This window comes from Urocitellus parryii, chromosome 10, assembly GCF_045843805.1.
Source record: "Urocitellus parryii isolate mUroPar1 chromosome 10, mUroPar1.hap1, whole genome shotgun sequence".
NCBI lineage: Eukaryota > Metazoa > Chordata > Mammalia > Rodentia > Sciuridae > Urocitellus > Urocitellus parryii.
Window position 1 is genome coordinate 143392887 of NC_135540.1, and position 16802 is coordinate 143409688.

At 47.1% G+C, this 16802-nt stretch overlaps 1 protein-coding gene across 1 annotated transcript in view; it reads left to right on the forward strand.

The window, feature by feature from the left end:
- The window catches only part of Poln (DNA polymerase nu), a 123652-nt gene that overhangs the window by 103914 nt on the left and 2936 nt on the right, over positions 1-16802 (forward strand). Inside the window, exons 14-16 of the mRNA XM_077803143.1 lie at positions 2752-2883; positions 12299-12409; positions 12995-13073. Coding sequence (XP_077659269.1) covers positions 2752-2883; positions 12299-12409; positions 12995-13073 — 322 coding nt within the window. The remainder of the gene's footprint in view (positions 1-2751; positions 2884-12298; positions 12410-12994; positions 13074-16802) is intronic.

A 16802-nucleotide genomic window follows, 5' to 3' on the forward strand; every position in this document is an offset into this window, starting at 1 on the left:
AGCACTGGGAAGTGACCAAAAGCAAACTGAAGCTGCAAGTTGGCTGACACTTGGAAGAAAGGAATGGTGCACAGTGAGCTTCCCATCTTACAGCCCTGCTCCATCAATGCTGTGGGTGTGGAAACTCAGGACCCCAGTCATACAGCCTGAAAAACCAGAGGGCAGAGTCGGGGGCAACAATAGAATCTAGAAAGTGAAGGGAGTGATTTTAGAAAGAATAGAGACAAGGAGAAGCCCAAATTCTGGATATGTACTCTGTCCAAATCTGTGACAGACCCCTAGTTATGCATGAGTGGTACAAACGCCAGATAGCACAGCCAAGGCTACGAGGACTGATCTGAGATTTTAACTGCTGTTCACTGCAAGGAGAGAGAGTTTGACATTTGAATTTAGCCAAATTAACTGCTGTCTTTAAAAAAAATTAAGCTGGGTCTGGTGGCACACACCAGTAATCCCCAGAACTTGGGAGGCTGAGTCAAGAGGATTGCAAATTTGAGGCCAGCCTCAGCAACTTAGCAAGGATCTAAGCAACCTTGTGAGACCCTGACTCAAAATTTAAAAATAAATAAATAAAAAGGGCTGGAGATGTGGCTTAACCCAGTGGTTAAGTACCCCTGGGTTCAATCCCCAGTATCACAAAAAATAAAAATAAAACAAATTAAAATTAAAAATCAGTGCTCCTGAGAAGAACATAACAGAATCCAAAATTTCTACAACATATTCACAATATCCAGGATACAATCCAAGATTATTAAACGTGAGGAAACACCTTGGTCATACTCAAAAGAAAAAGCCATCGTGGAAAAAGATCCTGAGATGACCTGGTATTAGAAGCAGCAGACAAGGATTTCAAAACTGCTATTATAACTATGCTCAATGACATACAAATGAGGGAGGAAAAACCCTCAGCAAAGAATCAGGACCAAGTGAAGATTCTAAAACTGAAGACTATAATGTCTGAAATAAAAAAAAAAAAAATCCCCAGATGGGCTTAACAGCAGATGGGGAATGGGAAAAGACATCATTAAGAATAAGACTCTAAGTCCCCTCTGGCTGACCTGGCTGAGGCATCAAGCCGCCATCTGATTTCTTTCTCAAAGACAATGGACTTTTCTATCACAGCACCATAGCTCATGGGTGGTTCTTAGAATTCCACAGAAAGAGTTAGAGATGGATTATTTTGGTAACATGTAGCAAAACATAATACCTTGTTTTTGAAGATATCACACTGTCTTGATTCAACCTTAAAAAGGGTGCTGGAGTGTTTTCATTTCCAGCCAAGGACCTCTGAGTACTCAGCTAGACATGGACAGAGAGGGAGCACTGGGGTTCCAAGAGTTCATCCCTCACTGCTGTCATAAATTTTGGGAGAACAAAGCACACCACTTTTCCACTCTTCTTGGCAAAGCAGTGGAAGCAAACATCTGCCCCTCACTGTCCCAAGACTGGAGCACTATCCATATCCAGAGCAATGGAAGGCTTCAGTGGGCTGAGCCAGCACGGCCTAGTCAAGGAGAAGACCAGACCTGAGAGGCCAGGCAACCCCACTCTTGAAAGGCTTTTTTCTTGTCTTAATAGACCCCACATCTCTGCCCTTGGGCAGTGGTCTCTGGTCCATCCTGTCTGAAAGCCTCAGGGAGGTCCCCGAGCTGGCTTATTACAGGGAACAGCAAGCCCTGCCCTAGCCCGGGGGGGGGTGATCCCCCAAGAATGCACCTCGGGGCTTCCCTCCATCAGGGCAGCTTCCTGAAGACCAGGGCCTTCTCCAGTAATCCTATTGTCAGGGCTCCCACCCCCGTTCTTGGGTTCTTGTTCTTTTCTGGAGGAAAATGGAAGAGAGTCACCTCATATTCAACACCAAGTAGGAGCCAGGCAGTGCTTGAAGCTGTACATGCCTTGGCTCATGAGGTTCCCTTAGCTGCTCGTGGGAAAGGACTCTTGTTCCTCATTTACAAGTAAGGATATGAGTTCATTGCAGGTTAGATAACTTCCCTGAGGTTCCTGTGAGTGACAGGGCAGATTCACACCCAGGCCTCTGTGCTCCCAGCACCTGCACCTGACCAGCAGGAAGCTCATTGCTGTGCTGGAACTCAGGTGCTGACCCACCAGAGACCTTTCTATAAGCAGCTTCACAAGAACACCTGGAAAATATCTGTCTGGACCAAAAGCACGTGTTTCAAACTAAAAATTCCAAGCACAGAAACTCCTGAGTGCACTTCCATCATTTGGCATGGAACTTAGTCTTCTTTTCCTCTGTACCCTGTCCAGCCTCCCGGAGTTCTGCAGTTGGTCCTCCCATTGGCCACGCCAAGAGCAGGAACCATGTCTACCTCATTTAAAGCTTCATCTGCTGCACCTGGAAGACAGTTAACATTGTTAAAAATAATAATAATAAGAGTTATCAGGCCCTATTATATATATAACTTGTAGATGGACACAATACCTTTATTTTATTTGTTTATTTATCTGTGGTGCTGAGGATCAAACCCAGGGGCTCACATGTGCGAGGCAAGCTCTCTACCGCTGAGTCACAACCTCAGTCCAACAGGCCCTATTTAGATCCATGGTACTGAGCACCTGCGGACCAGGACTGCTAACGAGACCTTGACTCACCACACTGTCTCAGAGGCCTTTGGTTGGTTTATTCCCTGTACCTGGTCACTCTCTGGGGGGCACATACTCTTGGTACCCCTAACTTACCTGGTGGGGGTCAGGCCTGGACTCTGATCACGTGTCTTTCTGATTCTACAGGGAAGGAGCGGCTTGCTGCTTGCCTTGGAATTACTGTTCGGGAAGCCACCCAGTTTTTGGAGAGCTTTTTGCAGAAGTACAAGAAAATCAAAGACTTCTCACAAGCAGCTATTGACCAGTGTTATCACACAGGTAGGGCAGCCGCAGCCACGCCCTGGCACCCCCGGCTTCCTCTCCTCTGCAGCTTCCAGTGCTGTCTGTCACTCCTAGCTTTACAGCTGGCAGGAGGACAGACAGGTGGACAGTGTGTGGATGGGCAGGGCTGGGCTGCTGAGGCTGCAGTGCCTGGATGAGCTACAGCTCCTGCCGATGAACAGAGAGGGCCATCACCAGAGCCAGGCTCCACCTGAAGCAACAACCTAGTGTAGCCACCCAGATAGGTAGAGAGACAGACAGGACCTGGGCCCAGAAATGGAAGACATGTGGCACACTTACAAAACACCTCCAGTCTGGTCCCAAAGAAACCCCAAAAGGTTCCATGTCTGTGCCCACAGTGTACTAAGAAGTCCCTTGATACATGTCTCTGCATGTGCCATTCACACACCTGCTTGGAACTGTGTCACAGTCCCAAGTAACTTAAGATAAAAAAGACATCCCAAGAAAATACAAAATTTTAGGAGTAAAAGACAGTAAAATAGGGGCTGGGGATGTGGCTCAAGTGGTAATTTGCTCGCCTGGCATGCCCGAGGCACTGGGTTCGATCCTCAGCACCATATAAAAATAAAATAAAGATATTGTGTCCACCTAAAAAAAATAAAAATAAAAAAAGACAGTAAAATATCTCAGCAAACACCGTGGAACTTGGCCACACTAATAACACTTTATTTGGAAGCAAGTGAATATTTTAAAGAGTATTTTAAAAGAAATCTGCAATTATAAATGAGTTGTATTCAACATAAAATTTGGGAAAGAGGAATTAAAGAAAGAAGAAGATAAAGAGAAAAAATTAAAGAAACAAAGAAGGTTGATAACTGGTACAGAGAGTGTGAGCCCTCACAATGAACACCCTCTTGGGAGTGAAGTATGAATCAGGTGAAGGACTGGCCTGGCAGAACCCACATTCCTCACTGGCTCGGCATGCATGCCCTCAGGGCACAGCAACATCTGAATGACACCCTTGATACCCTGAGCCCTCTTTGAATCCTCCAGGGAACACTGAGGACTTGCCACTCAGCGCCCAAGCACAGTCTGAGTTCAGGACTGCCTGCTACACCGTCTATTTTTTGCCTGCTGTCAGGCTGGTCTTGCCACCCACTAGTAAGGGAAGCTCCCAGCACACTCAGAACTCACTCCTGCAGCCTAAGTCCTGCCTGCTGTCCTGATGTACGTGGAACACACACATGCCAGCAGAGCATTTCCATACCCCCAGGGTCCAGCAGGCCCGGACAGTTGGGAATGGGCAGGGTGCCCTTGGCACAGGCCCTGGTGGTTTCCTGCCCAGGAGCCCCATCCTCAACAAAACTAAAAATGCTGTTGATTTTGAGATGTTGAAATGGTGGTGGTAGTTTAGTTTTGTTCCCAGTGTTGATCCTGCTATGAGCTCCACTCCCCTCCTTGTACTGAACCTTCTGGAAGGGAAGTTGCATGTCATGCTTCCAGACAACAAGCATGCATGCCCTTTGACCCAGCAGTTACATGTCCAAGCAGATGGTGCAAATGTGCATTAGAACAATCATTTACTTCATCCCAAATGTTTGCTGGGTGCCTGGCATGTGTCAGGCGGATGCTTTGCTGTCCACTGGGAGAGACAGTAAGAAAGACATTCAGGGACACTGCACCCTGACTGTGGAAGGAATGGAGAGCAGCACAGAGGAGCCCCAGGGCATCTGACAGCCATCGCCTCCCTGAAGAGGTAACCTGAGAACAGACTAAAAAGGTCAGGAATGGCCAGGGGAGGGGCCCAGCATGCGAAGGCAGAGAACCCTGGGCAGGTGCATAGAGCAGAGAAAGAAGAGACAGTGCCAGGCAAGGCCAGACCATACATGGCACTCCACGTGGAAGGGTCCTGGGTTGCATCTTTTAAAAACTCACCCAGTAACAAGTGGGAAAGAGATTGGAAGGAGAGTCCAAAGACAGAGACACTACTGGAGAAGAGTCTGGAAGCAGCGGTGGGATGCCACGTAGGAGTTGCTTAAGAAGGAATGCAGGGGAGGCTGGGGCTGAGACACCGTTCTGGCCACCAGTGCAAGTGGGGTCACGTTCCCAGAAGTCAGTGTAAAACTGCACATTGGCACACGGCCTGCCCCAGGTTGGAGCAGACTGACTTGACACTGATTTCTTCTGAGGCCCAAGAGCAGCCAGCAATGTGCTCACGTGGTCAGGTTTTTGCTTTCAAAATTGGCAACAGCAAGGCATTTGTACTGCTTCTTTTCTTTCTTTCTTTCTTTCTTTCTTTCTTTTTTTTTTTTTTTTTTTTTTTTTTTTTTGTCTGTAAAGGATTGAACCACTGAGCCGAATCACCACGTTTTGTTTTGTTTTGTTTTTTTGAGACAGGGTCTGACTAGGTTGCTTAGTACCTCGGTAAGTTGCTGAGGCTGGCCTTGAGCTAAAGATTCTACAGCCTCAGCCTCCTGAGTCACTGGGATTATAGGCACATGCCATTGCACTCAGGTTTTTGTTGTTGTTCTAATTAGTTGTCTATGATAGTAGGATGGATTCGACATATTGTACACAAGTGGAGCACAACGTCTCATTCCTCCGGCAGTACATGGTGCAGAGTCACTCTCCTAGTGTGATCATACATGAATATAAGTAATAATGTCTGTCTCATTCTACCATCCTTCCCATCCCCACAGCCCCACCCCTCCCCTCACTCTGCTCTACAAACCAAAGTTCCTGCATTCTTCCCTGTCCCCCTGTCCCACTATGGAGCAACATCTGCTTATCAGAGAAAACATTCAGCTTTTGCTTTGGGGGCATTGGCTTATTTCACCTAGCATGATATTCTCCAACTCCATCCGTTTACTTGCAAATGCCATAATTTCATTCTTCTTTAAGGCTGAGTAATATTCCATTGAGTATATGTACCACATTTTTCTTTATCCATTCAACAGTTGAAGGGCATCTGGGTTGGTTCCATAGTTTAGCTTTTGTGAATTGATCTGCTATAAACATTGGTGTGACTGCATCACTGTGATATGCTATTTTAAGTCCTTTGGGTGTAAACTGAGGAGTGGGATAGCTGGGTCAAATGGTGGATCCATTCCAAGTTTTCTGAGGAATCTCCATACTGCTTTCCATAGTAGTTGTACCAATTGGCAGTCCCATCAGCAGTGTTTGAGTGTGCCTTTTCCCCACATCCTCACTAACATTTATTGTAGCCCATATTCTGGATGATTGCCATTCTGACTGGAGTGAGATGAAATCTTAGAGTGGTTTTGATTTGCATTTCTCTAATTGCTAGAGATGTTGAACATTTTTTTCATATGTTTATTGATTGATTCTATTTCTTCTGTGAAGTATCTGTTCAGTTCCTTGGTCCATTTATTGATCAGGTTATTTGTGGGGGTTTTTTTGGGGGGGGAGTTAAGTTTTTTGAGTTCTTTATATATCCTTGGAGATTAGTGCTCTGTCTGATATCTGTGTGGTAAACGTTTTTTAACATTCTGTAGTCTCTCTCATCACATTATTGATTGTTTCCTAAAAGAAGATGCTTGTTAGTTGGAATCTATCCCATTTTTTTGATTTTACTTCTCATGCTCTAGGTCTCCTTGTTTGGAAAGTCAGGTCCTAAGCCAACATGATGAAGATTTAGGCCTGCTTTTTTCTTCTGTTAGGCTCAGGGTCTCTGTTCTAGTGTCTAAGGCTTTGATCCACTTTGAATTGATTTTTGTGCAGGGTGAGAGACAGAGGTTGAATTTCATTTTGGCACATATGGAGTTCCAGTTTTCCCAGCACCACTTGTTGAACAGGCTGTCTTTTCTCCAGTGTATGTTTTGGCACCTTTGTCTAGTATGAGATGACCATTTATGTGGGTTTGTCTCTGTGTCTTCTATTTTGTACCATGGGTCTACATGTCTACTTGGTATGAATACCATGCTGTCTTTGTCACTATTGCTTTGTAGTTCAAGATCTGGTATGGTGATGCCTCCTGCTTCACTCTTCTTGCTGAGGATTGCTTTGGCTATTCTGGGTCTCTTACTTTTCCAAATGAATTTCGTGGTTGCCTTTTTCTAGTTCTATGAAGAATGTCTTTGGGGTTTTCATAGGAATTGCATTAAATCTGTATAACAGTTTGAGTAGTATGGCCTTTTCACTGTATTAATTCTGCCTATCCAAGAGCATGGGAGATCTTCCCATCTTCTGAGGTCTTCTTCAATTTCTTTCTTTAGTGTTCTATAGTTTTCATTGTAAAGGTCTTCCACCTGTTTTTTTTTTAATTTACATTTATCTGTAGTTGGACACAAGACTTTTATGCTATTTATTTATCTTTATGTGGTGCTGAGGATCGAACCCAGGGCCTCGCTGTGCTAGACCAGCTCCACCCCTGAGCCCCAGCCCCAGGCCTCTTCTTCATTTCAGTAGTGTCTGTTGTGATGCTTCCTTTTTCATTATGAATTCTAGTAATTTGAGTTTTCTCTCTCCTTTTGGTTAGAGTGGCTAAGGGTTTATCAATTTTATTTATTTATTTTTTTCAAAAAACCAGCTTTTGTCATTTTTTTTCAATTTTTTCTTTTGTTTCAATTTCATTGACTGATTTGAGCCCTGATTTTCATCATTTCCTGTCTTCCTCTACTTTTGGTGTTGATTCGTTCTTCTTTTTCTAGGACTTTGAGATGCAATGTCAGTTGGTTTATTTGTTTACTTTTTATTCTTTTAATGAATGAGCTCAATGCAATGAAATTTTCTATTGGCATAGCCTACATAGTGCCCCAGAGATTTGGGTATGTTATATCAGAGTTCTCATTTACCTCTAAGAGTCTTTTTATCTCTTCCCTGATGTCCTCTGTTCTCCATGCTTCATTCAATAGCTTATTGTTTAGTCTTCAGGTGTTGGAGTAGCTTCTATTTTTAATTTTATCATTGATTTCTACTCTCATTTCCTTATGGTCTGATAGAATGCAGGGTAAGTCCTCTATTTATTTTTTTTTTTTTGTATTTTCTAAGACTTGTTTTGAGGCATAACAAATGGTCTATTAAGGATCCATGTGCTGCTGAGAAAATTGTTGATGGATGAAATATTCTGTTTATATCTGTTAAGTCTAAATTATTGGTTGTATTATTGAGTTCTATGGTTTCTTTAGTTTTTATTTGGAAGATCTATCCTGTGATGAGAGAAGCGTGTTAAAGGCACCCAGTACTATTGTGCTGTGGTCCATCCGATTCTTGGAATTGAGGAGGGTTTGTTTGATATACATGGAAGCTCCATTTGGGGGGACATAGAATATTCATGATTGTCATGTCTTGTTGATGTGTCATTCCCTTAAGCAGTATGAAATGCCCCTCTTTATCCCTTCTGACTGATTTTGGTTTGAAGTCTACTTCATCTGATATGAGGATGGAAACCCCTGCTTGTTTACGTGGTGTGTGTGAGTGATAGGTTTTTCCCTACCCTTTCACCTTCAGTCTGTGGATGTCTTTTCCTATACATGCATCTCTTGAAGCACCAAATGGTTAGGTCTTTTTTTAAAAATCCAATCTTCCAGTCTATGTCTTTTGATTGATGAGTTAACATTTATTAACATTAACATTTATTATTGAATTATGGTTTCATTTTGGTTGTTGTGGGTTTTGTGTGTGTTTGTGTGTGTGTGTGTGGTTCACCAGTGCATGCCGGGGATTTAACTCAGGGGCACTCAGCCACTGAGCCACATCCCCTGCCCCATTTCATACTTTTTTAGAGACAGGGCCTCACTGAGTTGCTTAGCACCTCGCAGTTGCTGAGGCTGGCTTTGAACCCACGATTCTCCTGTCTCAGCCTCCCTAGCCTCTGGGATCACAGGTGTGCACCACCGCACCCTGCATTTTGTTTTATTTTTTATTTTTAATTTGACTTGGTCACTTCATTGATTGGCTTTTCCTTTAGTGTAGTTCCTCCCTTTGCTGGTTTTCATTGTTGTTTTTCATTTCCTTCTCATGGAATATTTTGCTGAGGATGTTCTGTAGTGCAGGCTTTCTCACTGTAAATTCTTTTAGCTTTTGTTTATCATGGAAGGTTTTTATTTCATCATCAAATTTGTAGCTAAATTTTACTGGAAAGAAGATTCTTGGTTGGCATCCATTTTCTTTCAGAGCTGGGGATATGTTGTTGCAGGGTCTCCTAGCTTTGAGGGTCTGGGTTGAAAAATCTGCTGAGATATGAATTGGTTTCCCCCATTTGTAATCTGAAACTTTTCTCTTGTGGCTTTTAAAATTCTATCCTTATTCTGTATGCTAGGCATTTCATTATAACGTGCCTTGGTGTGGATCTGTTGTAATTTTGTACATTTGGGGTCCTCTAAGCCTCTTGTATTTGATTTTCTTATTAATTCTTCATGTTTGGAAAATTTTCTAATATTATTTCATTGAAGATATTGTGCATTCCTTTGGTTTATATCTCAGTGCCTCCTCTATCTCAATAATTCTTAGATTTTGTCTTTTTTGTTATCCCATAATTCTTGGAAATTCTGTTTCTTACCATCTTCATTGTATGGTCAACTGTATTTTAAGATTGTATGTTTTGCTGATGGATTTGTGGCTCCTTGGTAGAACACTTGCCTAGCATGTGTAAAGCACTAGATTCGATTCTCAGCACCACATGTAAATAAATGAATAAAACAAAGGTCCATTAACAACCAAAAATATACATAAAAATAATTTTTAAAAAGATTATATATTTTGTCTTCATTGCCTGAGGTTTTGTCTTCCAAGTGATCTCATCTGTTGGTGGTTCTTTTTATTAAATTTTTTATTTGGTTTATTGTTTCCTCATTTCAAGGATTTTTATATGTGGTTTTTTTTTCAGAATCTCTTTTTCTTGAAGTAATTTTTTGCTACCTGCACTTACTCTCTTATCCCTTTTTAGAGTGATCAATTGTTGCCTGTATTTGCTGTCTTATACCATTCTGGGCTTTGATGATCATTTCAATTTTGTACATTGTGAATGCCTTCTCTGACATTTCATCTATGTGCTGTCAATGGATTCTATTATTGCAGCATCTTGGTTTGTTTGGGGCACTTTCTTCCCTTGTTTTTTATGTTGTCAATGTGTCATTGTGGATCTGAGGTATTAGAATTTTTACCCTATAATTTTGTAGTGTCTCTGCAGGTTACCAATACCTGGCCTTTAAGTGGGAGATCAATATTTACAGCACCCAGTGCAAACAATGTGAAGCCTTAAATCAAATATCTCCTATTTAGACAAGTATAGTTTTGTAGCAATAAACAGAAATGTGTTCAATTAATATCTATGATAAAATAGTAGGTTTGCATAAGGTCTCCAATTTCTAATGGTGGACAAAGAGAGAGAGCAGGGAGTGGGGATGTGGGGTTTATGAAGTAAGAGGTGAGAACATGGAGGTATGAAGTCATAGGAAGAGTGAAAGAGGAATCAAGAGAAACAGGCTAGCAGGGATACCTCTGGTGTAACCAAGCCTGCAGGGACCTTGGAGATAGTCTTCCAGGTCCTGGCTATTGTGTCTATATAGAAGTGGGCCAGGAAAGCCACATGTTGGTAGATTGGGGTCATATCACTGTCCTCCTCCGGGCATGCATGATTACTCTCCTCAACTGCTTTTTGACTAAGACTTCTGCCCCCTTCAGCCCTAGGTTCCTCTGTCTTTTTTCTTCTCATGCCAGGTGACCTTGGAGGGACTGCAGCTATTTTTGGAACCTAGATAGAAGGCAGTTGGAGAAGGAGCTTCCTTTCATTTGGACCCCAGTGCTACTATTTCCATGGCTCCCTGCTCCTTCCTATGCAGTGGAGGGAAGCCAGCTGTTTTGACATGGGGATGGCTTCCAAGAGCATTGCTTCCACTCTGAGTACCAACATGAAGGGGCAGGGCCAGGGCTCTTAAGATGCAAACAGAAACTATGATCACCAGTACCAAAAACCACAGCTGGGGGAGAAACAAGGTATGAAGTATGTGAAATCAGGAGACGTCCACTTTGGACCACAAGGAGTCACCAAAACAACTAGAAAACTAGGTGAAGTACCTGAACCAACAGTTTCCAGATATCCAACAGTGGGCAGCATATTGCTTTGGTTGCTTAGAGAAGAGACAAATGAGGTGTGTCCTGTGAGTGCCTCATCTAGAGGCAAGACCACAGTGTGGGAGGGGACCCAAGCAGAGACTCTGCTGGGATGGGGATGTCTTGAATTCTGACCTTCCAGAATGGATACTGGATACATGGAACATTCAATAGAGACCTCAAAAGGGCCACACTTTACAGGAGATCTTAATGAGCCCTAATGGAGAGGCCACTCACCCACCCAGCAAAGCTTAAAATCAGACCTCAGACAACCAATGGATCTACAAGCAACTCAAGCCTGCCAGGAAACTCTTGAACAAGGGCATCAGCTCCACATCCAGCTTTTGGTCAGAAACCACAAGGCATGCAAAGCTGTCCCCCATACCTGCAAGTGGGAAACTTCGTCAAGGAGCATCACTGTACCCAGTCCCTGGGACCCCTCTGCCAGACCCCGAGTGCTTGGCAGGGGTCAAGCTCTGGAACAAGGCCTCCCGAAAGCCACACCCCAGCACTGAACAGGGAGAGGCAGCTGAGGAGCGAGGACATGTTATTTGCCTCCAGTTGCAGAAACTCCTTCCTCGTTAGCCAGAGCATTCAGGTAGCTCAGAAGAACAGCACTCTGCAGAGGTGAAGGAGTGCTGTGCCAGGTTGAAAGTGCACTCCCCAGTCCTGACTGCCAGTTGCTGTAAAGAGACTTCACTTATCACCTGGCATAGTGTGGGTGCTCAGTACCTTGCCACTTTATGATGATTGTATTGGGGGTGGGGATGTGGCTCGGTGGTACAGCACTTACCAAGCATGCCCTGGGTTCGATCCCCAGCACCAAAACCAAGTTATGATTATTGTATTTGTGGGGAATTCTTTCATTCCTCAGACCTATGAACTCTCACAAGTGGAGGATTTGTTTGTCACCCACATCCAGTTAAAACATAAGTCCTCACTGGTCATAAGTCCTATTCACCCAGCACAGCTTGTTGATGCTCATTCTCTTGAGAGCTCCCAAATCATGTTAAGTGTCAGGCCCGAGAGGATGTGGGTCTACCTCATGTGGGGTGTGGACTCTGACTCAAACCCTGGCCTCCTCTCTCTACCCTGCTATGACCACACAGTCCAGGGACTGCAGGGCCCAGGCCCACATGTGTCTGGATGATTTCCACAGTCCCTGTCTTGTGTTGGACAAGGTACCCTGGAGACCAGTAAGAGTAGAGAAGCATGCCACCTGCCACAGGGCTATCCCTTGGCAGTCCTCACACTCCCATCATGAAACCACATGCCAAGTGCCTTGGGGAAGCCAGAGTTAGCACAAGACAGGGCTTTTGCCTACCAGGACTGCATGGCTGTTTGCTACTGTCTCTCACCTGCTTTTTTCTATAACCAGGCTATGTGGCATCCATCATGGGCAGAAGGAGGCCTCTGCCCAGGATCCATGCACGGGATCAGCAGCTCCGGGCACAAGCAGAACGACAGGCAGTGAACTTCATGGTGCAAGGTACTGGAGCCCAGCCAGCTGCTGCCCACCTCTCCTGTGCCCTGTCTCAGCACCCCTGTCCCTTGGGCATGTGGCGGCTGCAGAGCCAGGCAGCACCCTCCAGACTACCATGGTACACTGCTCCTGGAAACTCTCCTGAGGAACCCCATAGCCCTACCTGGTGGTCTGGCAGTACTGTCAGTGGCATGACTGTCACAGGGTCATCTTTATAATTAGGATTCTTCCCTCCAGCTCCACTGTCCCCCATACCTACAAGTGGGAAACCCAGTCAAGGAGCATCAAGGCAGAAAGGCTGTCCCCAGTCCCTGGGACCCCTCTGCCAGACCCCCGAGTGCCTGGCAGGGGTCAGGCTCTGGAACAAGGCCTCCCGAAAGCCACACCCCCGTGCTGAACAGGGAAAAGGAGCTGAGGAGTGAGGACTTGTTATTTGCCTCCAGTTGCAGAAACACTTTCCTCTTTAGCCAGAGCATTCAGGTAGCTAGAAGAGCAGCACCCTGCAGAGGTGACGGAGTGCTGTGCCACTGGGCTCCGCACTGGCTGCCCGTGTTCCTCAGGGCCCTGAAACAGAACTCTTTGTGTCCACAGGCTCTGCTGCAGACCTCTGTAAGATGGCCATGATCCGCATCTTCTCTGCAGTGGCCACTTCTCCCACCCTGACAGCCAGGTCAGTGAAGACAGTCAGGCTACATGCTAGCCAGCCTTTCCCAGGGTTTGGACGGGAAGTGGCTGTTCTAGGCAAGACCCCCATGCCTACTCTACCTGTGGGACCCCCATTCTGGCTGCCCAGCCACCACAGAGCAAAGGACCCCTTGACCCGAGCCCTCAAGACTCATAGCCTGGCCTCTAGTGGCTGGGGCCCAGCAACATCAAGCAGAAGTGCTCTCCTCAGTCCCTACTCAGGGCCTGAAGGGAGGCACAACCTGAAGGCCCCATCTGCAGCTGCCCCTTCCCACATCCCGGCAGGTCACAGTCCCACAGCAGACAATGGGGATGCTATGCTTGCCCAGAACCCATGCTCAGGTGCACCTCAATGGCAGGTCTATTACAGTCACCCAAGCCACGACTCTCTCAGGTCTGTCTCTGCCCTGAGTTTTGAAGTGGCAAGAGGATAAGAACTGTCACCCCAGCTGCCTCCCACTGGCAACTGAAGCCTGAACGTGGCTACAGGTGACCACCCAGATATCCCCTCTCTTTGTGGAAAATGGATTCCCCTCAAGAATCCCTGAACCCCTTCAGATGACTAAGCCACATCAGCCCCTCAGAGGGGTGGTGGTGTCAGATCCCAGAAGGGATTCACTTTACATGCCCACCCTAAAGACCTAGGCTATCCACTCTGGTCATGTGGGGTGGCCTCTGCAGGCTAGAGTGCGACTGTGGCTGCCCAGGTGGGTCATGCCTCCTCTGCTGGGAGGGGAGCCAGTGGCAGGGTGGGCAGCTGCTTCTCTAGATCATAAAATATGAACTGGTCTCAGCAGCCTGCACTCTGCAGCCCCACGCACCCCACCTCTGGGATGTAGAGACCTGCTTACAGTGGCCTTCCGTTTCCACCCAAGCTCAGTTTTCTCTTGGCTTCTAATGTCATTTTATGTGCTAAAGAATGACTTCTTCTTTATCCGAGATCTTTCATCTTTCTTTAAAAACCTGTCTCCTTTATTACTTCAGATACTTTCTTTGCTCATTTTGACTTTTGAGCCAGTGTTATTTTGCTGATTTCAGCAACTTCACATAGGAGAGGATACTGTGGGGTGGCACCCCACAGAGTTGAGGGCAGGAGCCTGTCCCCAGCCCCCAGACCCTGCTGGCTACTCCCCTTTGCAGCCCTGCACTGACACTTCTTCACTGGGGAGGAGTCATGAAGGAGGGCTGTCAGGAAGACAAGGGTGCCTGAGATCCCAGCTGAGCCTCCCCATGACCCTGCCGACTCCCACGCTGACTGGACGGTGCTGACTCCCACAGTGATTGGAGTGGTCAATGGGTGGAAGCAGAGTGAGCAGATACTGCCCCACCTCACACCTCCATCGCCTCTCGCTGCCATCTGCTGCCTCCCCAGCAAGCACATACTAGCCAAGGTTTTCCTCTGGGTTTCCTGTAGTTCCTCCTCTGCTGGGATGTGGAAGTCCTGCCCACTCCCAAAGTCTTTCAGGGTGGACTCCAGCTTCTCAGAGGTGTGAGTGGCCTGCAGTGGTTTTCCACCATTGTGGAAGAGTAGAAAAATGGTCTTGTTTTTGCTGCATGTAGAATTGGTAGAAGAAGTTGTCATGTGAAGACTTGGCATCTTTGGTGATAGGACCTCCTGCAAGCTGAGCACAGGCCATTAGGGGTTTAACTGCCACTGGCTTTAACTAAATGTGGAAAAGGGGGAACGAAGGCACAGCAGGATGTGACTCATCCCAGTTCACCAGAGCTAAGCCAGCACCAGGTCCCCCGTGCCTCCTTGGAGGTGGATTCGAGCAGGGGCACCACACAGGTGTATTCTCAGGAGGAACCCGCAAGGGGGCTCAGTGCCGCTAGGCATGCCCCTTGGAAGGGAGCTGCCTCTCAAACCTGGGACAGGGACATGAGGTGGGGCCCTCTGGAATGTTCCCTGAGGGAGCCTGGGTCTGTTGGCCTCAGACAGGCTGTCCAGATGCAGATGCAGCAGCCCTACCTTCTCTCAAAGGCAGCGCTCTCCCCTGACCCCTTGCACAGGAGGTCTGAGCCTGTGTTCCTCTGCTCCTCATCCATCCACCCTGAGCCACACATTCTGCTGACTCCTGTGCCCCAGTTTCCAGTTAGAAATGTAGCAGTGTCTCCATCCCATGCTGTGAGGGTGATGTGTGAGTGACTGACAACCGCACCTATTCTTAGGTCCTGCCAGACCAGCAGCTCAGATCTCACCATGTGATTTCAAAAAGTGTGAAACTTTCTGCCAAATCTGGAAAGATTCACAAGCACCTCTTCTGAGGTTTCTGCCAGTTTGAAAAGTAAGCCCCAGGGAGCCAAAGACCCTGGCAGACTCTTGGTCCCTACCGTGTACTGCCAGTATGACTCCTAGAAAGGCAGAGTCCATGCTCTGACCAGAGGCTGCATGAAAAAATGCAGGTGCACCTCGCTGAGGGTGCCCTGCAGAGTGTGCACCCAGTACTCGCATGGCCCAACCCAGTGTGAGTCTGCAGATGCTCAACCATGAGGACGTGTGCTCGGCCCTCAGGAACGTGGCACAGCTACAGCAGCTCAGACTCCCCAACTTGACTTTTTCTCCCATAATGAGAACCCAGGACACAGTGGTTGCTGATTGTTTCAGAAGCTCAGGACAGCAGGACTAAAGGTCCTCTGGCTACTGGTTTCTTTCCTCTTGGTGCCACAATGGAGGGGAGGTAGCTGCTCTGACCACCACAACACTTTCCAGGCCAGAGGAGAAAGTGATGACCAAAAGAGCTAAGGCAGCCCTTTCAGGGCCTTCCTAGAAGTTCTTGGCACACTGCATCTAAGGGAGAGCTTGGGAAGACAGCTCCATCTCCACCCACCCAACAGCAGAGAGAGGAGAACAGAATGAGGCGGCCACCACAGTCTCTGCTGCAGAGTGCTGATAGAGTCCCCCTGCCCAGATCTTAGAGAGTTGCTCCTCCTCCCAGACAGCATTCACCACCACATGCCTGTGACTGCTGCCCAGCAGGGCTTCATACAGCTCCCCTGTGCAGCCCCAACTTTCCAGTACCACATGGGGGTACAGCACAGGCAGCAGGGGAGGCAGGATGGGAAGGGATCACTGTCATTCAGGGTTCACACCAGGAGGAAGCTGAGGCTGTAAAGGGCAAACACTGGGGCCCCATGTGCCTCCCATCTTTCCCGGGGGGCTTCAGGCCCTCACTGATTGTCCTGAGTCACCTCCACCATTGCCCCTTCCTTGAGTGGGCAGGTCCAGACACCACTGTCCATCCACAGGAGGGCGTTGCACTGAGTCTGTGTGCCACAGCCCTGGGCTGTGAGGATCATGTCCCAGAGGATTCTGAAGCTGTCTGCGGAGGAACATAAGCCAACCAGTGCTGCCCTCCAAAGAGCATGTGGGGTTACAGAAGTTGGTGCAGTTTTTGAACCAACATGGAGCTATAGGAGCCAGCTGCTTGAACAGGACCACTCCACCCCTTGCCCTGTGCACTCATGCTCCTGTCCCTTCTCTCCACTTGAATCTGTAAAACCTGCCAGAGACCACTGCCCAGCAGTTCATCACCCCCAACCCCTGCCAGGCCTGTCCTGGCTTCCTGTCCATACTGATGCAGGGAGGGCTGAGGAGGTTTGGGCTGAAGCTGCCCTGGAGCGTGGCCTGTGGTGGAGAGTGCAGCCCTGCTCAGGCTGCTGGGAAGGGCCACCCCGTCCTGCACAGCTGGAGGGCTCAGGGTCCATCAGTCAGGCT